Source organism: Oncorhynchus nerka, linkage group LG17 (genome assembly GCF_034236695.1).
Source record: "Oncorhynchus nerka isolate Pitt River linkage group LG17, Oner_Uvic_2.0, whole genome shotgun sequence".
Taxonomy (NCBI): Eukaryota; Metazoa; Chordata; class Actinopteri; order Salmoniformes; family Salmonidae; genus Oncorhynchus; species Oncorhynchus nerka.
In genome coordinates this window covers 7,502,154-7,524,895 of record NC_088412.1, presented here as the reverse complement: position 1 = coordinate 7,524,895, position 22,742 = coordinate 7,502,154, and the positions used below count along the sequence as shown (strand labels likewise).

At 43.6% G+C, this 22,742-nt stretch overlaps 1 protein-coding gene across 4 annotated transcripts; it reads left to right on the top strand.

Annotated features, from left to right (window-relative positions):
• The first annotated feature begins 10,050 nt into the window (after nucleotides 1-10,050).
• Nucleotides 10,051-22,742, top strand: LOC135561402 (acyl-CoA Delta-4 desaturase-like). Of its 4 annotated transcripts, XM_065002909.1 has the most exons (14): nucleotides 10,051-10,265; nucleotides 10,605-10,707; nucleotides 11,066-11,377; nucleotides 12,499-12,609; nucleotides 13,649-13,846; nucleotides 14,067-14,168; nucleotides 14,496-14,621; nucleotides 15,322-15,382; nucleotides 15,497-15,573; nucleotides 17,939-18,036; nucleotides 18,200-18,296; nucleotides 19,707-19,786; nucleotides 20,402-20,527; nucleotides 20,661-22,742. In XM_065002909.1, the coding sequence occupies exons 3-14, from the start codon at nucleotides 11,141-11,143 to the stop codon at nucleotides 20,710-20,712; spliced, it is 1,365 nt and encodes a 454-aa protein (XP_064858981.1). In that variant the 5' UTR covers nucleotides 10,051-10,265; nucleotides 10,605-10,707; nucleotides 11,066-11,140; the 3' UTR covers nucleotides 20,713-22,742. The 4 variants fall into 4 exon arrangements, with proteins under 4 accessions (XP_064858981.1, XP_064858983.1, XP_064858984.1 ...); XM_065002911.1 differs by lacking the exon at nucleotides 10,605-10,707; XM_065002912.1 differs by lacking the exons at nucleotides 10,051-10,265; nucleotides 10,605-10,707 and adding an exon at nucleotides 10,564-10,604.

The following is a 22,742-nucleotide window of genomic DNA, read 5'->3' as shown; positions in this document are numbered from 1 at the left end:
CAGAGAGAGAGAGAGGAGGGAACAGCAGTGACAGAGAGAGAGAGGAGGGAACAGCAGAGAGAGAGAGAGAGAGAGGAGGGAACAGCAGAGAGAGAGAGAGGAGGGAACAGCAGTGACAGAGAGAGAGAGGAGGGAACAGCAGTGTCAGAGAGAGAGAGAGGAGGGAACAGCAGAGACAGAAAGAGAGAGGAGGGAACAGCAGTGACAGAGAGAGAGAGAGAGAGGAGGGAACAGCAGAGAGAGAGAGAGAGGAGGGAACAGCAGTGTCAGAAAGAGAGAGGAGGGAACAGCAGTGACAAAAAGAGAGAGGAGGGAACAGCAGTGTCAGGAAGAGAGAGGAGGGAACAGCAGTGTCAGAAAGAGAGAGGAGGGAACAGCAGTGACAGAGAGAGAGAGGAGGGAACAGCAGTGTCAGAAAGAGAGAGGAGGGAACAGCAGTGTCAGAGAGAGAGAGGAGGGAACAGCAGTGTCAGAGAGAGGAGGGAACAGCAGTGACAGAGAGAGAGAGGAGGGAACAGCAGTGACAGGGAGAGAGAGGAGGGAACAGCAGTGTCAGAGAGAGAGAGGAGGGAACAGCAGTGACAGAGAGAGAGAGGAGGGAACAGCAGTGTCAGAGAGAGAGAGGAGGGACCAGCAGTGACAGAGAGAGAGAGGAGGGAACAGCAGTGTCAGAGAGAGAGAGGAGGGAACAGCAGTGTCAGAGAGAGAGAGGAGGGAACAGCAGTGACAGAGAGAGAGAGAGAGGAGGGAACAGCAGTGACAGAGAGAGAGAGGAGGGAAGAGCAGTGTCAGAGAGAGAGAGGAGGGAACAGCAGTGTCAGAGAGAGAGAGGAGGGAACAGCAGAGACAGAGAGAGAGAGGAGGGAACAGCAGAGAGAGAGAGAGGAGGGAAGAGCAGAGAGAGAGAGAGGAGGGAAGAGCAGTAACAGAGAGAGAGAGGAGGGAACAGCAGTGACAAAAAGAGAGAGGAGGGAACAGCAGTGACAGAGAGAGAGAGGAGGGAACAGCAGAGAGAGAGAGAGGAGGGAAGAGCAGTGACAGAGAGAGAGAGAGAGAGGAGGGAACAGCAGAGAGAGAGAGAGAGAGGAGGGAACAGCAGTGTCAGAAAGAGAGAGGAGGAAACAGCAGTGACAAAAAGAGAGAGGAGGGAACAGCAGTGTCAGAAAGAGAGAGGAGGGAACAGCAGTGTCAGAAAGAGAGAGGAGGGAACAGCAGTGACAGAGAGAGAGAGGAGGGAACAGCAGTGACAGAAAGAGAGAGGAGGGAACAGCAGTGTCAGAGAGAGAGAGGAGGGAACAGCAGTGTCAGAGAGAGAGAGGAGGGAACAGCAGTGACAGAGAGAGAGAGGAGGGAACAGCAGTGACAGAGAGAGAGAGGAGGGAACAGCAGTGTCAGAGAGAGAGAGGAGGGAACAGCAGTGACAGAGAGAGAGAGGAGGGATAGCAGTGTCAGAGAGAGAGAGGAGGGAACAGCAGTGACAGAGAGAGAGAGGAGGGAACAGCAGTGTCAGAGAGAGAGAGGAGGGAACAGCAGTGTCAGAGAGAGAGAGGAGGGAACAGCAGTGACAGAGAGAGAGAGAGAGAGGAGGGAACAGCAGTGACAGAGAGAGAGAGGAGGGAAGAGCAGTGTCAGAGAGAGAGAGGAGGGAACAGCAGAGACAGAGAGAGAGAGGAGGGAACAGCAGAGAGAGAGAGAGGAGGGAAGAGCAGAGAGAGAGAGAGGAGGGAAGAGCAGTGACAGAGAGAGAGAGGAGGGAACAGCAGTGACAAAAAGAGAGAGGAGGGAACAGCAGTGACAGAGAGAGAGAGGAGGGAACAGCAGAGAGAGAGAGAGGAGGGAAGAGCAGTGACAGAGAGAGAGAGGAGGGAACAGCAGTGTCAGAGAGAGAGAGAGGAGGGAACAGCAGTGTCAGAGAGAGAGAGGAGGGAACAGCAGAGACAGAGAGAGAGAGGAGGGAACAGCAGTGTCAGAGAGAGAGAGGAGGGAAGAGCAGTGACAGAGAGAGAGAGAGAGAGGAGGGAACAGCAGTGTCAGAAAGAGAGAGGAGGGAACAGCAGTGTCAGGAAGAGAGAGGAGGGAACAGCAGTGTCAGAGAGAGAGGGGAGGGAACAGCAGTGTCAGAAAGAGAGAGGAGGCAACAGTAGTGTCAGAGAGAGAGGAGGGAACAGCAGTGACAGAAGAGAGAGGAGGGAACAGCAGTGACAGAAAGAGAGAGGAGGGAACAGCAGTGCCAGAAAGAGAGAGAGAGGAGCTAACAGCAGTGACAGAAAGAGAGAGAGAGAGAGAGGAGGCGCCGTTCCTCAAACAATCGCATGGCATGCTGTCGCCGTAATAGCTACTGTAAATTTGACAGTGCAGATAGATTAACAAGAATTTAAGCTTTTAAGCGATATAAGACACTTGTATGTACCCACATGGTTAATATCCATAGTTTGATTATTTATTTGAATTTCGCGCCCACCAGTTTCACCGGATGTTGATCCCTTATTCATTTAAAACAGAAATACCTTAATTAGGTATTCACCCTTTTCTTGGTTGACTTTCTATGTAATGAAAATCAAATGTATCTCCTTGCCTATGTAACAGCCCTATTTGGGAACCTGAAAGAACTTAACGCAAGCATTCAGGAGAAATACAAAGAAATTCTACAGATGAGTGACCAAATCAATTATTTTCATATGTTTGGGGTCACAAGAATTTTCAGATATCAAAACGGGATCGTGGGCCAAAAGAGTTAGGGAACACCTGCTATGTAACCCAATATAGCTGACACCATCGCACAGGCAGAGAGCCTAATATAGCTGACACCATCGCACAGTCAGAGATCCTAATTCAGCTGACACCATCGCACAGTCAGAGATCCTAATTCAGCTGACACCATCGCACAGTCAGAGATCCTAATATAGCTGACACCGTCGCACAGTCAGAGATCCTAATATAGCTGACACCATCGCACAGTCAGAGATCTTAATATAGCTGACACCATCGCACAGTCAGAGAGCCTAATATAGCTGACACCATCGCACAGTCAGAGAGCCTAATATAGCTGACACCATCGCACAGTCAGAGAGCCTAATATAGCTGACACCATCGCACAGGTAGAGAGCCTAATATAGCTGACACCATCGCACAGTCAGAGATCCTAATTCAGCTGACACCATCGCACAGTCAGAGATCCTAATATAGCTGACACCATCGCACAGTCAGAGATCCTAATTCAGCTGACACCATCGCACAGTCAGAGATCCTAATATAGCTGACACCATCGCACAGTCAGAGAGCCTAATATAGCTGTCACCATCGCACAGTCAGAGAGCCTAATATAGCTGTCACCATCGCACAGTCAGAGATCCTAATATAGCTGACACCATCGCACAGTCAGAGAGCCTAATATAGCTGTCACCATCGCACAGTCAGAGATCCTAATATAGCTGTCACCATCGCACAGTCAGAGATCCTAATATAGCTGACACCATCGCACAGTCAGAGAGCCTAATATAGCTGTCACCATCGCACAGTCAGAGATCCTAATATAGCTGTCACCATCGCACAGTCAGAGAGCCTAATATAGCTGTCACCATCGCACAGTCAGAGAGCCTAATATAGCTGTCACCATCGCACAGTCAGAGAGCCTAATATAGCTGTCACCATCGCACAGTCAGAGATCCTAATATAGCTGTCACCATCGCACAGTCAGAGAGCCTAATATAGCTGTCACCATCGCACAGTCAGAGAGCCTAATATAGCTGTCACCATCGCACAGTCAGAGATCCTAATATAGCTCACACCATCGCACAGTCAGAGAGCCTAATATAGCTGTCACCATCGCACAGTCAGAGATCCTAATATAGCTGTCACCATCGCACAGTCAGAGAGCCTAATATAGCTGTCACCATCGCACAGTCAGAGATCCTAATATAGCTGACACCATCGCACAGTCAGAGAGCCTAATATAGCTGTCACCATCGCACAGTCAGAGATCCTAATATAGCTGTCACCATCGCACAGTCAGAGAGCCTAATATAGCTGTCACCATCGCACAGTCAGAGATCCTAATATAGCTGTCACCATCGCACAGTCAGAGAGCCTAATATAGCTGTCACCATCGCACAGTCAGAGATCCTAATTCAGCTGACACCATCGCACAGTCAGAGTTGGACAGAGGGGAAGGAGGAGGATTTCTTATTTAGGTAAATTTGGGGTTATGACGTCAGATCTACTGAAAAATACATTTTTGGGAATACGTCCCAAATAGCACTGTATTCTATTTGTAGTGCACTACTTGACCAGGGCCTTTAAGGAATAGGGTGCCATTTGGCTACAGGCCCTGGTCTAAAGTAGTGCACTACATAGGGAATAGGGTGCCATTTGGGACGAATTCTTCATGTACATTTTTTTCCACATCACGTCTTGAGCTGAGGGTCAAAGGAGAATAAGGAGGACAGTGTGTTCGGTCCAATTAACTGCAATTTGAAATTGTGGGTTTTCAATGTGGTTTTGATTCCACCTGCTGGTTAATATCGGTAGTGGTTGAGCTGAAACAAACTCTTGTTCAAGGTTGAACGAATGGGTTGCGTTTATATAGCGAGTGTGGAGAGGGAGGGTATAGCCTGTTTATATAGCGAGTGTGGAGAGGGAGGGTATAGCCTGTTTATATAGCGAGTGTGGAGAGGGAGGGTATAGCCTGTTTATATAGCGAGTGTGGAGAGGGAGGGTATAGCCTGTTTATATAGCGAGTGTGGAGAGGGAGGGTATAGCCTGTTTATATAGCGAGTGTGGAGAGGGAGGGTATAGCCTGTTTATATAGCGAGTGTGGAGAGGGAGGGTATAGCCTGTTTATATAGCGAGTGTGGAGAGGGAGGGTATAGCCTGTTTATATAGCGAGTGTGGAGAGGGAGGGTATAGCCTGTTTATATAGCGAGTGTGGAGAGGGAGGGTATAGCCTGTTTATATAGCGAGTGTGCCCACCCTGATATTAATGGGTTGCGTTTATATAGCGAGTGTGCCCACCCTGATATTAATGGGTTGCGTTTATATAGCGAGTGTGCCCACCCTGATATTAATGGGTTGCGTTTATATAGCGAGTGTGCCCACCCTGATATTAATGGGTTGCGTTTATATAGCGAGTGTGCCCACCCTGATATTAATCGGCATGTGCGCTCTAGCCAACAGCTCACAGAAACGGCGAGGGTATAGCCTGTATCCCTCAAACTCAACTCTGGACCTTGAAGCCACTACCTGTTTTCATTATTCCCTTCTAATTAGGGACGTATTTTTAGACTTGGAACACCAGGTGTGTGCAATTAATTATCAGGTAGAACAGAAAAACCAGCAGGCTTTCGGACCTTGTAGGGTCAGAGTTGAGTACCATTGGCCAACGTGATGAGATTATTATGGAGAAAAGAGTGAGAATATGTTTATTTGTCAAACGGCAACCCAAGCATCGATGATCATGTCACCAGAATAAGACCCTCAATATTTATTGGGAAGGAGCGTCAAAACTCCTTTCGCCATCCTGTGATGTTCACCATCATTTATTTCATCTGTAGCCTCAAGCTGCGTGGTTTACCGCCGAGTCATAGTGGCAGGACTACACAACATGGCATTGCATGACTCCAGGTTTACGTCGATATAATGGTTATTAAATAAATAGTAGCATGACTCCAAGTTAACTTTGATATAATGGTTATTAAATTAATAGTTCCGCATAAAAACGTTTCCACTGACATTTCTCGCACAATTAATTTTAGCGACACAAAAAGATCCAACCTTGTCTATAGCGTGTTTTTGTTACCCCGGCCAAACCCTAACCCGGACGATGCTGGGGCCAATTATGCTCCACCCTATGGGACTCCCAATCACGGCCAGTTGTGATACAGCCTGGAAATCGAACCAGGGTGTCTGTAGTGACACCTCTAGCACTGAGACGCAGTGCCTTACTCCACTCGGGAGTCCCATGCTAAAAAGCCAACCTTACTGAAGCAAGTTATTCCTATCACTCTCTATTGGCATCGGTCTAGTCACAGGGAACCTCCTCACCCTGAACACATCTTCCTCTACTACTCTCTTCACTGCCTCAGCATATGACACCTGTACTACTCTGATCCTGGCAACCTAAACCTGCCTTTCCCTCACAGGACACTTCTGATCTGGGAACCCCTACAGTAATCACACACAACTTCTTCCACCAATACTGTACACTCCTTTGACTCATGCCATCCTGCACACTTCTCACATCTAGGAATCTCCCTCCTTCCTACACACTGCTGCAACATGACCATAAATTTGGCACCTAAAACACTGTCATGGGTTCGGAACAAAAAGCTTTACAAACACGAAAGCTCTTACAAGCATTTATGAAATTTCTCCTTCCAGTTATTGATAAACATGTACTTATTAAGAAAGGGACTGTTAGATCTGCTGAGGCACCATAGATTGATGAGGAACTGAAGAATTGTGTGGTTGAGAGAGAGAGAGGAAGTTAAAGAAGTGGCTAATAAGTCTGGATGCTCATCTGACTGGAAAACCGACCGCAAATGGAGAAATGATGTGACTGAACGGAACAAAAAGAAAAACTGTATTATGAAACTTAGATAAATGATATAAAATATGACATAAAAAAAAGGCTTTGGACATATTCATATTCATATGAAATTATGGACAAAAAAAGACTAATTCAACATCATTATTTATTAAATCAGATGACTCATTCATCACCAAACCCTTTGACGTGGCCAATTATTTAAATAACTACTTCATTGGCAAAGTGGGCAAACTCAAACATGAAATGCCAACCGCCGAAGACGTGGATGTCGATTTAAGGCAGCCCCCCCCCCTGCACCTCTCTGATTCATAGAGTTTGGGTTAAATGCGGAAAGACACGTTTCAGTTGAATACATTTCCCTTTCCAGCAACAAACTGTGAGCTATCCAGACATAAAATACCTAATTATGAAAGAAAAGCAATTTAATAAGGTTAGCATGGAACATTTTTCTGAGTGTTCCTGGCCATCAATAATGAGAGACCAAAGCTACTGAGGATAATAGCAGAATATGTTGCCGTTATCGTCAATCTGAGCTTGAAGAAAAACGTTTTCACCTCAGGAAGCTAAAGTCATGATACCTTTACTTTCGAATGGTAAAGGGCTATTTTTGGGGGCTCAAACAGCGGACCAATAAGTCTACTGCCGGGCTCTTATTAACAAACACTTTGGAAAGAATTGTGTTTGAATCAAATACAATGCTATTTGTCTATGAAGAAATGAACAACAGACTTTCAGCCTATAGAGAAGGGTATTATACATGTACTGTTCTGACACAAGGGAAAGGGGGATAGCTAGTCAGTTGTTCAATTGAAAGTTTTCAACTGAAATGTGTCTTCCCGCATTTCCTGCCTTAAATCAACATCCAGGCCTTCCTGCATTTCCTGCCTTAAATCAACATCCACGTCCTCCTGCATTTCCTGCCTTAAATCAACATCCACGTCTTCCTGCATTTCCTGCCTTAAATCAACATCCACGTCTTCGGGGCCCGGGGAACAGTGGGCAAAATAAATAAAAATAATGTAGTTCACCTTTATTTAACCAGGTAGGCTAGTTCACCTTTATTTAACCAGGTAGGCTAGTTCACCTTTATTTAACCAGGTAGGCTAGTTCACCTTTATTTAACCAGGTACGCTAGTTCATCTTTATTTAACCAGGTAGGCTAGTTCACCTTTATTTAACCAGGTAGGCTAGTTCACCTTTATTTAACCAGGTAGGCTAGTTCACCTTTATTTAACCAGGTAGGCTAGTTCACCTTTATTTAACCAGGTAGGCTAGTTCACCTTTATTTAACCAGGTAGACTAGTTCACCTTTATTTAGGCTAGTTCACCTTTATTTAACCAGGTAGGCTAGTTCACCTTTATTTAACCAGGTAGGCTAGTTCACCTTTATTTAACCAGGTAGGCTAGTTCACCTTTATTTAACCAGGTAGGCTAGTTCACCTTTATTTAACCAGGTAGGCTAGTTCACCTTTATTTAACCAGGTAGGCTAGTTCACCTTTATTTAGGTAGGCTTTCACATTTATTTAACCAGGTAGGCTAGTTCACCTTTATTTAACCAGGTAGGCTAGTTCACCTTTATTTAACCAGGTAAACTAGTTCACCTTTATTTAACCAGGTAGACTAGTTCACCTTTATTTAACCAGGTAGGCTAGTTCACCTTTATTTAACCAGGTAGGCTAGTTCACCTTTATTTAACCAGGTAAACTAGTTCACCTTTATTTAACCAGGTAGGCTAGTTCACCTTTATTTAACCAGGTAGGCTAGTTCACCTTTATTTAACCAGGTAGGCTAGTTCACCTTTATTTAACCAGGTAAACTAGTTCACCTTTATTTAACCAGGTAGGCTAGGTCACCTTTATTTAACCAGGTAGGCTAGGTCACCTTTATTTAACCAGGTAGACTAGTTCACCTTTATTTAACCGGGTAGGCTAGTTCACCTTTATTTAACCGGGTAGGCTAGTTCACCTTTATTTAACCAGGTAGGCTAGTTCACCTTTATTTAACCAGGTAGGGTAGTTGAGAACAAGTTCTCATTTACAACTGCGACCTGGCCAAGATAAAGCAAAGCAGTTCGACACAAACAACAACACAGAGTTACACATGGAATGAACAACTAATAACAACAAATAACTGATGAATGCATAAAATGCATAACATTTAAAAAAACAAAACAGAAATACCTTATTTACATAAGTATTCAGACCCTTTGCTATGAGACTCTAAATTGAGCTCAGGTGCATCCTGTTTCCATTGATCATCCTTGAGATGATTCTACAACTGGATTGGTGTCCACCTGGGGTAATTTCAATTGATTGGACATGATTTGGAAAGGCACAGACCTGTCTATATAAGGTCCCACAGTTGACAGTGCAATATGTCGGAGGAAACACTGTACAGCTGGCGACCGGGATCAGCTTGCAGGCTCCCAGCCCGCCACAAGGAGTCTCTAAGGCACAATGGGACGAAGAAATCCCGTCAGGCTAAACTCTCCCCTAACCCAGACAAACCCGGGTCTGCAGTGACACCTCAAGCACACGGGATGTAGTGCATTAGACTGTTGCAACACTCGGGAGGCCAACTTTGACACCGTTTAATCAGCTTCTTGATATGCCACACCTGTCAGGTGCATGGATTAATCAGCTTCTTGATATGCCACACCTGTCAGGTGGATGAATTAATCAGCTTCTTGATATGCCCCACCTGTCAGGTGCATGGATTAATCAGCTTCTTGATATGCCACACCTGTCAGGTGGATGGATTAATCAGCTTCTTGATATGCCACACCTGTCAGGTGGATGGATTAATCAGGTTCTTGATATGCCACACCTGTCAGGTGGATGGATTAATCAGCTTCTTGATATGCCACACCTGTCAGGTGCATGGATTAATCAGCTTCTTGATATGCCACACCTGTCAGGTGCATGGATTATCTTGACGAAGGAGAAATGCTCACTAACAGGGATGTAAACAAATTTGTGCACAAAATTTGAGAGAAACAAGCTCTTTGTGCATATGGAACATTTCTGGGATAATTTTGTTTAAACTCATGAAACACTTTACATGTCGTGTTTTATATTTTTGTTTTGTGTATTGTAATTTTACGTTATTTTATTTATTTTAATGAATGTAGTTCTGTATCTGTCTATTCATGTTGTGTATTATGTCATGTTTTACGTTTTGTGTGGACCTTAGGAAGAGTAGAAGCAGCTTTGCCTGTAGCTAATGGGGATCCGGATAAAATACTACACAGGAAAGCATCAGGGAGGGGCAGTCCTTTCTTCTTCTTGAGACAGCATGTAAACACTCACTGTGTCAGGGGCGGGGCCCTGATTGCGTCCAAAAACGTCCTGATTGGTTGGAATAGGTAAATTATTGACATAGGAAAGTGATTGACAGACCAGAAAGCCAATCAGATAGAGAGGGCCGGCCTTTATTTTTTTTTATATATAATTCGGAAAGGCTGTTATGAACCAATTGCAGATATGGCAGCAGGCTAGTGAAACAACTCTATTGGACTAGAGACCCTCGAATGATCGGCTTTGAATTGTATAGTGAACGAGTGGGTGAATGACTGAGTGAGCTATAGGAACGAAATATACCGTTAGGAGTCTGCTGATGATTTGATTGGATAGATGATGAGACGGGTGATCAGAAAGAAGTAAATGTATTTTTATGAATAAGAGACGTAGCGAGGAGAGGATTGCACATCTGGAAATGCTGGTGAGTGCAGCTATTCCATTCATTCTGTAGCCACATCGTCATTATATAATTGCGTTATATTGTTGATCACAATATAGCCTGATTTAATGTAATGTCATGTAGCCTGGGGATTTCTGTAAGGGTTGACATGACTATTGGATTTTATCATGTGTGTCATTATACAGACATTAAAATGAAACACTCATAAAGGTTTGCACTGTGTGTCATATAAAACTCGGGAAACATATGCGGAACAGAAGAGGAGTCCATGCCCACACAATGGCGTTATCTTTTTTGTTAGAAAAGGAACTCCACAGAATTACAGGACCCAGACTGGCTGACATTCTTGCGCCTCTACAGGTATTCGTCATTCGATATTTTCAGCAAATGAATTGAACAACAAATTTTGTTGCACAACGTTGTCTGGAAAACATCTCCCTTCCCTCTGGCAAAAGAATCGCAGGTTAGCGTTTTTCGTCATGAATGTTGTTCTGGAGGCAGCTCTGCAGAATGGTCACTAGCTAGCACAGCCACAGTCATCCAATCAGATTTTAAACCTAACCCTAATCTTAAATTAAGACCAAAAAGCAAATGTTTGTTTTTATACATTTATTTATATAGCCAATTTGGACTTTGCAGCTGGCTTATCTAGTGGAAATCTCTCAGATCTGCCTCCAGGACAAGGCTCATCCCAATAAACATCAAACTGTAGAAGTCACACCATTTCACCATCTGGGTGTGACTTGGCTCAGACAGCATGATCTGATTCTGATTCCATTCCCTGACTTCCTCTCTGTACGTTGCATTTGACTGGTCCTCAGTGTGTTTCAGTTGGACAGACTGGACATAGCGCAGCCGACACAGCGACGGTGTGAGTGGAGCAGAGAGAACCGAGTATGGGGGGCGGAGGTCAGCAGACGGAGTCAAGCGAGCCGGCCAAGGGTGACGGGGTTGGGCCCGGTGGAGGGCGAGGTGGCAGTGCAGTCTACACCTGGGAAGAGGTCCAGAAGCACTGCCACAGAGGCGACCAGTGGTTGGTCATCGACAGGAAGGTCTATAATATTACCCAGTGGGCGAAGAGACACCCGGGGGGCATCAGGGTCATCAGTCACTTTGCTGGAGAAGATGCCACGGTCAGTAGCCTAACTATGGAAGTTGTTGGTGAAATGTTCTCAAGTTATTCCAGGAAGACTGTTGCAAATGTTATAATGTTGTAGGTATGACATATTCCACTAGTTGTTAGTGGATCGTACATTATGACTCTATGACATATTACAGTAGTTGTTAGTGGATGGTACATTGTGATAATGACATATTACACTAGTTGTTAGTGGATCGTACATTGTGATAATGACATATTACACTAGTTGTTAGTGGATCGTACATTGTGATAATGACATATTACACTAGTTGTTAGTGGATCGTACATTGTGATAATGACATATTACACTAGTTGTTAGTGGATCGTACATTGTGATAATGACTTATTACACATTGTGATAAGACTTATTTGTTGTTAGTGGATCGTACATTGTGATAATGATATATTACTCTAGTTGTTAGTGGATCGATAATGACTTATTACACTAGTTGTTTGTGATAATGACTTATTACACTAGTTGTTAGTGGATCGTACATTTTGATAATGACTTATTACGCTAGTTGTTAGTGGATCGTACATTGTGATAATGACATATTACACTAGTTGTTAGTGGATCGTACATTATCATAATGATATATTACTCTAGTTGTTAGTGGATCGTACATTGTGATAATGACATATTACACTAGTTGTTAGTGGATCGTACATTGATGGATCATGATAATGATCTTAAAGCTGCAATATGCAAATGTTTAATAAGCAGTTCTATCTGTTCTATTTCTATGCTTCCTGTTCTTAAGTTTTTGTTTTTTGGGGATCTTTTACTTTCAGTTTTGTTGTTTGTTTGCAAATATTTTTTGGTTATGAAAAAGTTATTTCCCATTTTTTCTCATACAATGATTCTCTACATAATGATGATACATCTACATGATTCTCTACACTATACTTGCTTGTTTTGTCACATAAACTGAAATTAGAGCGAACTATTAGAATTGTAACAACCAGGAAACGGCGGAGCCATTTCTGCATGATGCGTCTTTATTTAATCACACGGCGAATATGAATTATATTTTTGTTCTGAGAGACAAATTAATGACATTTGTATGTATTTCTCTTAAACAACATAGATTGATCTATGTCTCTAATTTCTAGGACGCATTTTCCGCATTCCATCCCGATCCTAATTTTGTCAGGAAGTTTCTGAAGCCGTTGCTGATTGGAGAGCTGGCACCGACAGAGCCCAGCCAGGACCAGGGGAAAAATGTGAGGAGGCCAATCTTTCTCTCTCTCCCTCTATAGCATCACACCCATAACTTACATCGTTGTAGGCTACATAATGAAACATAGAATGTGAAGCCTACAGCATCTCTCCCTCTGACACAGCACCACACTCGACCAAGTCGTAGTGTGTCATCTTCAGTCATCTACTATAATAACTATACCAGCCTGTCTATGTGCCCAGATGCCCCTATAACTAGATCACATTATACCAGCCTGTCTATATGCCCAGATGCCCCTATAACTAGATCACATTATACCAGCCTGTCTATGTGCCCCTATAACTAGATCACATTATACCAGCCTGTCTATGTGCCCAGATGCCCCTATAACTAGATCACATTATACCAGCCTGTCTATATGCCCAGATGCCCCTATAACTAGATCACATTATACCGGCCTGTCTATATGCCCAGATGCCCCTATAACTAGATCACATTATACCAGCCTGTCTATATGCCCAGATTCCCCTATAACTAGATCACATTATAGCAGCCTGTCTATATGCCCAGATGCCCCTATAACTAGATCACATTATAGCAGCCTGTCTATATGCCCAGATTCCCTGCTGTCTGTTTACCTATTCAGGAGTCTTACATCTTATCCTGGTTCTCTTCAGCTTTCTGTTACTTCTATTTCCTTACCCTTCCTCTTATTCTTCCTCTTCTTCTCTACAGGTTTCTCTTCTCAATTTATACTGTCCTTCTCCCTCTCCCTCTCCTGTCCTTCTCCCTCTCCTGTCCTCTCCACTCCCTCTCCTGTCCTCTTCCTCCTCTCCACTCCCTCTCCTGTCCTCTTCCTCCACTCCTGTCCTTCTCCCTCTCCTGTCCTCTCCACTCCCTCTCCTGTCCTCTTCCTCCACTCCACTCCCTCTCCTGTCCTTAACCCTCTCCTGTCCTCTTCCTCCCCTCCTCTCCCTCAATTCTCATCTCTCTACCATCATCCACCTTCCTCCTGGTTCATCTACTTTGAGAAAGATCCCATTACATATGTATTGATTATTGATCACCTCTAATCCATACAGGCAGCTCTGGTGCAGGACTTCCAGGCCCTGCGCGACCGTGTGGAGAGTGAGGGTCTGCTCCGTGCCCGCCCCCTCTTCTTCAGCCTCTACCTGGGCCACATCCTGCTACTAGAGGCCCTGGCTTTGGGCCTGCTCTGGGTCTGGGGGAGCAGCTGGAGCCTCACATTGCTCTGTTCCCTCATGCTGGCCACGTCTCAGGTACCATTACAGTATTATTAGAGAGTACAAGAAGATAGTTGACAGGCAGATCCAAAGGTCAGGCAAAAGGATCTAAGGTTAGGGTATTAGGTTAGGGTTGCGATTAAGGTGAAGGTTAGGGTGGTGAGGTTAAGTTAGGGTAAGGGTTTAGCTTAGCGATAGGGTTACCAAAACACCTTTCAGACACCGTTCAAAATCTGCCTTTCTTTCTCACTCTCAGGCCCAGGCTGGCTGGCTGCAGCATGACTACGGCCACCTGTCAGTCTGCAAGACATCCAGCTGGAATCACATACTGCAAAAGTTTGTAATTGGACACCTAAAGGTAGGCTACTGGACAATACTGTTTCTTTAGGCGGATCTTCTGCTACTCTTTGGAAAAGTTAACCGGACACAGTTTAAACCTAGTCCTGAAATGAAAACCATTCTCAATGGATAATCTCCTTTGAAAGTACATTTTACTCCAGGACTATGCTAAATCTTTGTTCAGGAAACTGTCCCTTTCACTTTCCTACATTCACTAGAGCAGTGTTAAATTTCCAAGTTCACTGCTATACATTAGCCTTATTTAGTGTAGTGTCCAACAGGTGTAAGTTACAGTAAGTGTAATTGTGTGTACCATTAATAAGTAACAGTAGCTGTGTGTTTTCAGGGTGCCTCTGCTAACTGGTGGAACCATCGTCACTTCCAGCACCACGCTAAGCCCAACGTGTTTAGTAAAGATCCTGATGTCAACTCACTGCATGTCTTCGTCCTGGGAGACAAACAGCCTGTAGAGGTAGTTATCACTATAATATATTTGTGATTCCTGCCCCAACAGGACTCACAACCTTAGTGCTTTATGACCCATCTGACTTCCTGTCATATTTGAATAATAATCTAAATATTCATGTATAATTATTAATGTAGTATTTAAATATCCATGTAATAGTTCATTAGATGAATGTAATATTCATGAAATAACCAGTGGTGGAAAAAGTACCCAATTGTACTACGTGAATAAAAGTATAGAAAGTTACTTAAGTAAAAGTGAACCCAGTAAAATACTACTTCAGTAAAAGTCTACAAGTATTTGGTTTAAAATATACTTAAGTATGAAAATTAAATTTAAAAATAATTTCAAATTCCCTATATAAAGTAAACCAGATGGCACCATTTTCTTGTTTTGAAAATGTATGGATAGCCAGGGGCACACAGACATCATTTACAGTGAGTCAGCTAGATCAGAGACAGTAGGGATGACCATGTGTTCTCATGACAAGTGTGTGAATTGGACCATTTTCCTCTCCTGCTACTCATTCAAAATGTAACTAGTATTTTTGGGTGTCATGGCAGAAGTATATTAATTTCATCAGGAATGTAGTAAAGTAAAAGTAAAAGTTGTCAAAAATATAAATAGTAAAGTAAAGTACAGATACCCCCGAAAAAACTACTCTGAAAGTTAGATCCATCTGTCTCCTTGTCTCTGTCTATTGCAGTATGGTATAAAGAAGTTGAAGTACATGCCCTACCATCACCAACACCAGTACTTCTTCCTCAGTAAGTTGCTGAACACGTTTCATGGATTTCTGTATAGAATCACATCAACTTCCATTGAACAGGTAAAAGACAGACCACTGTATGTAATACCAATATTATCCCTCTGTGTTCCAGTTGGACCTCCACTACTTATTCCAGTGTATTTCCACATCCAGATATGGCGGACCATGTTTTTACGACAAGACTGGGTGGTGAGATTTCATACCAACTAAATGTAGACTTAAACCTCTTCATTCTTATCTGGAACGTAAGGGCTTCCACAAGAGAGTAATTATATATATATATATATTTATTTATTTATTTATTTATTTATTTCACCTTTATTTAACCAGGTAAGTTAGTTGAGAACAAGTTCTCATTTACAACTGTGACCTGGCCAAGATAAAGCAAAGCGACACAAACAACACAGTTACACGTGGAATAAACAAACATACAGTCAATAGCACAATAGAAGAGTCTATATACAGTGTGTGCAAATGAGGTAGGATAACGGAGGTAAGGCAATAATAATGGGGGTGACCAGAGAGAGATACCTGCTGGAGCGTGTGCTATGGGTGGGTGCTGCTATGGTGACCAGAGAGAGATACCTGCTGGAGTGTGTGCTATGGGTTGGTGCTGCTATGGTGACCAGAGAGAGATACCTGCTGGAGTGTGTGCTATGGGTTGGTGCTGCTATGGTGACCAGAGAGAGATACCTGCTGGAGTGTGTGCTATGGGTGGGTGCTGCTATGGTGACCAGAGAGAGATACCTGCTGGAGCGTGTGCTATGGGTTGGTGCTGCTATGGTGACCAGAGAGAGATACCTGCTGGAGTGTGTGCTATGGGTGGGTGCTGCTATGGTGACCAGAGAGAGATACCTGCTGGAGTGTGTGCTATGGGTGGGTGCTGCTATGGTGACCAGAGAGAGATACCTGCTGGAGTGTGTGCTATGGGTGGGTGCTGCTATGGTGACCAGAGAGAGATACCTGCTGAGCGTGTGCTATGGGTGGGTGCTGCTATGGTGACCAGTGAGCTGAGATAAGGCGGGACTTTACCTATCAAAGACTTATCGATGACCTGGAGCCAGTGGGTTTGGCGACGAATATGAAGCGAGGGCCAGCCAACGAGACCATACAGGTCACAGTGGTGGGTAGTATATGGGGCTTTGGTGACAAAACGGATGGCAATGTGATAGACTGCATCCAATTTGCTGAGTAGAGTGTTGGAGGCTATTTTGTAAATGACATCGCCGAAGTCAAAGATCGGTAGGATAGTAAGTTCTACGAGGGTATGTTTGGCAGCATGAATGAAGGATGCTTTGTTGTGAAATAGGAAGCCGATTCTAGATATAATTTATCATTTTGGATTGGAGATGCTTAATGTGAAGGAGAGTTTACAGTCTAACCAGACAACTAGGTATTGGGTGGCAGCAGGGTAGCCTAGTGGTTAGAGCGTTGGACTAGTATCCGGAAGGTTGCAAGTTCAAACCCCCGAGCTGACAAGGTACAAATCTGTCGTTCTGCCCCTGAACAGGCAGGTAACCCACTGTTCCTAGGCCGTCATTGAAAATAAGAATTTGTTCTTAACTGATCTTGCCTAGTTAAATAAAAAAATAAAAATAAAAAATTGTAGTTGTCCACGTGTTCTAAGTCAGAACGGGTGGACAGGTTCGGGCAGCGATTGGTTGAAGAGCATGCATTTAGTTTTACTTGCATTTAAGAGCAGTTGGAGGCACGGAAGGAGAGTTGTGTGGCATTGAAGTTCGTCTGGAGGTTAGTTAACACAGTGTCCAAATAAGGGCCAGAAGTATACAGAACGGTGTCGTCTGCGTAGAGGTGGATCAGAGAATCACCAGCAGCAAGAGTGACATCATTGATGTATACAGAGAAAATAGTCGGCCCGAGAATTGAACCCTGAGGCACCCCCATAGAGACTGCTAGAGGCCTGGACAACAGACCCTCCGATTTGACACACTGAACTCGAGAAATAGTTGGTGATCCAGGCAAGGCAGTCATTTGAGAAACCAAGGCTGTTGAGCCTGCCGATAAGAATGTGGTGATTGACAGATTCGAAAGCCTTGGCAAGGTCAATGAAGATGGCTGCACAGCACTGTCTTTTATCGTTGGCGGTTATGATATCGTTTAGGACCTTGAGCGTGGCTGAGGTGCACCCATGACCAGCTCTGAAACCAGATTGCATAGCGGAGAAGGTACGGTGGGATTCGAAATGGTCTGTGATCTGTTTGTTAACTTGGCTTTCGAAGGCCTTAGAAAGGCAGGGCAGGATGATTATGATTATGATTATTATTAGTATTATGATTATGCTCACACCTGGGGGCACTAAATCATTGTTCGTTGCTCACTAAAGCTAGCGAGCATAATACCACTAACACGGACTGTACCATCAGAAATGACTAGCTTCCTAATCAACAGTGATAATTGTTGCTTTGCTAGGAACCCCAGATGTCATTATGTCTGTCCGTAATGCTTCCTAATCAACAGTGATAATTGTTGCTTTGCTAGGAACCCCAGATGTGGTCATGTCTGTCCGTAATACCAATCTTTGTCTCCTGTGAAGGATCTGGCGTGGTCGATGAGTTTCTACCTTCGCTTCTTCTGCTGTTACTATCCCTTCTTTGGTTTCTTTGGCTCAGTAGCATTGATCAGCTTCGTCAGGTAAAGTATGAACTGAGAGGGAGCTCAAAGATGAACTCATTCATTCATTGTATTCAAACTATCTACAGTATTAGAAAACAACACAATGATGTGCTTGACGTAATAATGTAATATAATATTGTGGCTGAATAATTATATTGTGAATATTGTACTGTATATATAGGTTTTTGGAAAGCCACTGGTTTGTATGGGTGACCCAGATGAGTCACCTTCCTATGGAGATGGATCACGAGCGACAACAGGACTGGCTCACCATGCAGGTAACATGTCATTACTAGACACCAGGACTGGCTCACCATGCAGGTATCATGTCATCATTACTAGACACCAGGACTGGCTCACCATGCAGGTAACATGTCATTACTAGACACCAGGACTGGCTCACCATGCAGGTAACATGTCATTACTAGACACCAGGACTGGCTCACCATGCAGGTAACATGTCATTACTAGACACCAGGACTGGCTCACCATGCAGGTATCATGTCATCATTACTAGACACCAGGACTGGCTCACCATGCAGGTATCATGTCATCATTACTAGACACCAGGACTGGCTCACCATGCAGGTAACATGTCATTACTAGACACCAGGACTGGCTCACCATGCAGGTATCATGTCATCATTACTAGACACCAGGACTGGCTCACCATGCAGGTAACATGTCATTACTAGACACCAGACTGGCTCACCATGCAGGTATCATGACTGGCTCACCATGCAGGTAACATGTCATTACTAGACACCAGGACTGGCTCACCATGCAGGTAACATGTCATTACTAGACACCAGGACTGGCTCACCATGCAGGTAACATGTCATTACTAGACACCAGGACTGGCTCACCATGCAGGTAACATGTCATTACTAGACACCAGGACTGGCTCACCATGCAGGTAACAGGTAACATGTCATTACTAGACACCAGGACTGGCTCACCATGCAGGTAACATGTCATTACTAGACACCAGGACTGGCTCACCATGCAGGTAACAGGTAACATGTCATTACTAGACACCAGGACTGGCTCACCATGCAGGTAACATGTCATCATTACTAGACACCAGGACTGGCTCACCATGCAGGTAACATGTCATTACTAGACACCAGGACTGGCTCACCATGCAGGTAACATGTCATTACTAGACACCAGGACTGGCTCACCATGCAGGTATCATGTCATTACTAGACACCAGGACTGGCTCACCATGCAGGTATCATGTCATCATTACTAGACACCAGGACTGGCTCACCATGCAGGTAACATGTCATTACTAGACACCAGGACTGGCTCACCATGCAGGTATCATGTCATTACTAGACACCAGGACTGGCTCACCATGCAGGTAACATGTCATTACTAGACACCAGGACTGGCTCACCATGCAGGTAACATGTCATTACTAGACACCAGGACTGGCTCACCATGCAGGTAACATGTCATTACTAGACACCAGGACTGGCTCACCATGCAGGTAACATGTGATCATTACTAGTGATCTAGGATCAGGTCCCCCCTGTCCATACATTCATATTCATTATTATTAAAGGCTAAACTGATCTGGGAACAGCAGTCCTGAGTACAGGCCCAGGAGTGTTTTCTGGGGCTGTGCCTTCTGTAGTTCTCCAGCAGAGGGAGCTGTAACGTGTCTCTTTCTCTGGTCTTAGTTGAGTGCTACTTGCAACATTGAACAGTCAACCTTCAACGACTGGTTCAGTGGACACCTCAACTTTCAGATTGAACACCAGTAAGTGAAACAAATATCTCACCTTTCTGTTGTCTGTCAAACAGTATATACTGTGTTTATATGGTCATTTATCAGGTCACTGACATACTCAAGTTATAGTTTAAGTTTAAGTATTCAGTTTCATTCGATCTTAAATATAACTTGTTGTTTGTACTAAATACTCTACCTCGTAATAGTGTTTAGATACAATATCGATACAATCCTACTCAGAAACGGAGGTTTCTCTGAAAAACTCTGATTGTGTCTGATCTCTCTCTCCTTCCTCCTCCCCCACTCTCTCTCTCTCTCCCTCTCTCCCTCCCCACTCTTTCTCTACCCCCACTCTCTCTCTGCCTCTCTCTCTCTCTCGCTCTCTCTCTCTCTCGCCCCTCTCCCTCCTTCCTCCTCCCCCACTCTCTCTCTCTCCTTCTCTCTCTCTCTCTTTCTCTAATCTCTCTCCCCCTCTCCCTCCTTCCTCCTCCCCCACTCTCTCTCTCCTTCTCTCTCTCTCTTTCTCTAATCTCTCTCTCCCTCTCTCTCCTTCCCCCCCACTCTTTCTCTCACCCCCTCTCTCTGCCTTTCTTTCTCTACCCCCCACTCTCTCTCTGCCTCTCTTTCTCTTTCTCTGTCTCCCAGTCTGTTTCCTACCATGCCCCGTCACAACTACCACCTGGTGGCTCCTCTGGTTCGTGCTTTGTGTGAGAAACATGGACTTCCCTACCAGGTCAAGACTTTGCAGAAAGGCATGACTGATGTTGTCAGGTAAAGTGTTTTAATGAATACTTGTATAGTGCTATTCCTCTGGGAATAGATTGTACATCATAAGGTGATACCTGCTGCTCTCAGTCTCCTATGTGATTTACCTGGTTCTATATCCACCTCTGTTCTTCTCCAGGTCACTGAAGAAGTCAGGGGATCTGTGGCTGGATGCGTATCTCCATAAATAAATCCCTTCCTGACTCTGGACGGGTTTAATCCATCGCAGATTAACGACCTGCGAACAGAGAGGACATTTCCTGGATGTTTTTGATGATACTGATCGCTGCAAACATTATTGTGATATAATTGTTTTAATCCTTGTCAGCAGTGAATGAGCATAAATAGAGGGTTTATATAGTAGGGCCAGGCGTTTAAAAAAAAAACGTTTTTATTGACCTATATTTCACCATTATCCACTGGGTTTGATGCAGGCAGAAAATCCTAGGAAATGCTCTGTAATTGACACAAGTCTCAGTCATTCCAGTCTGGTTTTCTTTTCGTTTCTGGTGGAGGGATCGCCTGAACCAGAGGAGGCGCAGCATATGAATCTTAATTTCACAAAACCTATTATTTGGCAGGGAATTCTATTTGTAGATCAGTGATTTTACACCTCGTTTTTCTCAAGCTGATTCGCCTCCAACAGACTCAATCCCTGATCACAGGAGGTTATATAAATGGGGCAATTAGGACACTTTAAGGGGAAAGACTATGAATCCAAGCAGAAAATATAAGTGTACAATAAAACATCTCTATCGCTTGAAATTCCCCGCTGGGATGTTCTTTGCGGACAACAATATATTCTGCAAAACCTGCAATTTAGCGTCACATTTTAAATGGAAAAACAGGATAGACAGGACATAATTATGCCGTCTCAGAAGAATGCTTCAACCTTGAAACGTTGTGGGGGATATATAGTGAAACAGTCTCGTCCTTACATAACAAGACAACATCAATCAACAACAATATTTCACGACGTCTTCGTTGCCTGTTAATTAACATATGGGTATGATAGGCATTTTTGTATCCGAAAATGTAGAGGGTGGAATATAGACTATTTTCAGAATACTAATTGCTCGCCTATTTTCATTTACTATAGAAAGGACACATTTTATCCATCTCTGTTAAGACGTCAGTATTTGGAGAGATGCGCTTCTCCGCCTCCACAAGGTTCATGTAAAAGCGAAGCTACTCGGAGTGATATTCTAACACTGTCGAATAGTTCTCTGCCTGTAAATACACTCTATCAGCCAGAACTACTTTTACATCTTCACCCAGATCTCATACACAATGTGTGACAGTGGATTTGTCCGTTACTATGGAGATGCTTTCTGTTGTGTTTTTACCGGAGACTGCGGCTCGGTTCTTTTCACGTGTCTTAATGAAGGTGAGCAATTTGGGATTGTCAACTTTGTTTAGAGGCATGTTGGCGCTTGCAAAAGCAATATATATTCCTCATCATTTACATTGGTACACGTGTTTAATGAAAATGGCTAGTTTGTTCGGCTATATTTTCTTAGATAACATGCCTACTATTCCTATATAATTTTGATAACAGACAATGAGTAAGTAAAATATTTATGCCGATTTATTTCCTTAGGTTAATCATTTGGTGCATTAGGCTAAAGTGTATGCTGTTGATGCAAATATTTTGTTTTAATCTCATTTGAAGTCAAATCACACGGTTGGGAATTGATTTTGGACTAATTGGATAATTATGTTAGATGATCACCATGTGAGAAAGTGCTATATCGGACACCGGGTAGAAAAACACCAACCGAAGAACAACCAAAACGCCTGGCCCTAATCATTGGTGCCACCCTGTTTGAACAACATTTATGTATTTACGTATATTAAAAATAAATATGTGTTTAAGCCTTATATTACATATATTTAAATATATGGACATATTACAAAATTGGCCTTTTTGATATATTTCTACATATATGTTTATATATTTAAATATATGGAAATACATTTTGAGAGCATGCTGTGGTAGCTAGTAAAATAAATGCCCAAATATATTTCATAAATATATGTTGCCATGTATTTAAATGAATGGAAATGTTTGCTTTTTACCTTAATGATACTGTAGCTAAGCTACATAAATAAAAACAATCAATGCGTAAAACTACAAAGGTCAGGACTGAATCACAATAGCCTGTGGTGGTAGACTTTGAAAAGTCTGAATGAATGACAACTAAAAGAGTGGTTTCAATCA

What these genes read in the sequence shown, in the direction of transcription:
- LOC135561402 (XM_065002911.1), top strand. Translation starts at nt 11,141, where the DNA reads ATGGGGGGCGGAGGTCAGCAGACGGAGTCAAGCGAGCCGGCCAAGGGT. An exon ending in AACTTTCAGATTGAACACCA is followed by an intron (nt 19,787 to 20,401) that starts GTAAGTGAAACA and finishes TCTGTCTCCCAG; the next exon opens with TCTGTTTCCTACCATGCCCC. An exon ending in GGCATGACTGATGTTGTCAG is followed by an intron (nt 20,528 to 20,660) that starts GTAAAGTGTTTT and finishes GTTCTTCTCCAG; the next exon opens with GTCACTGAAGAAGTCAGGGG.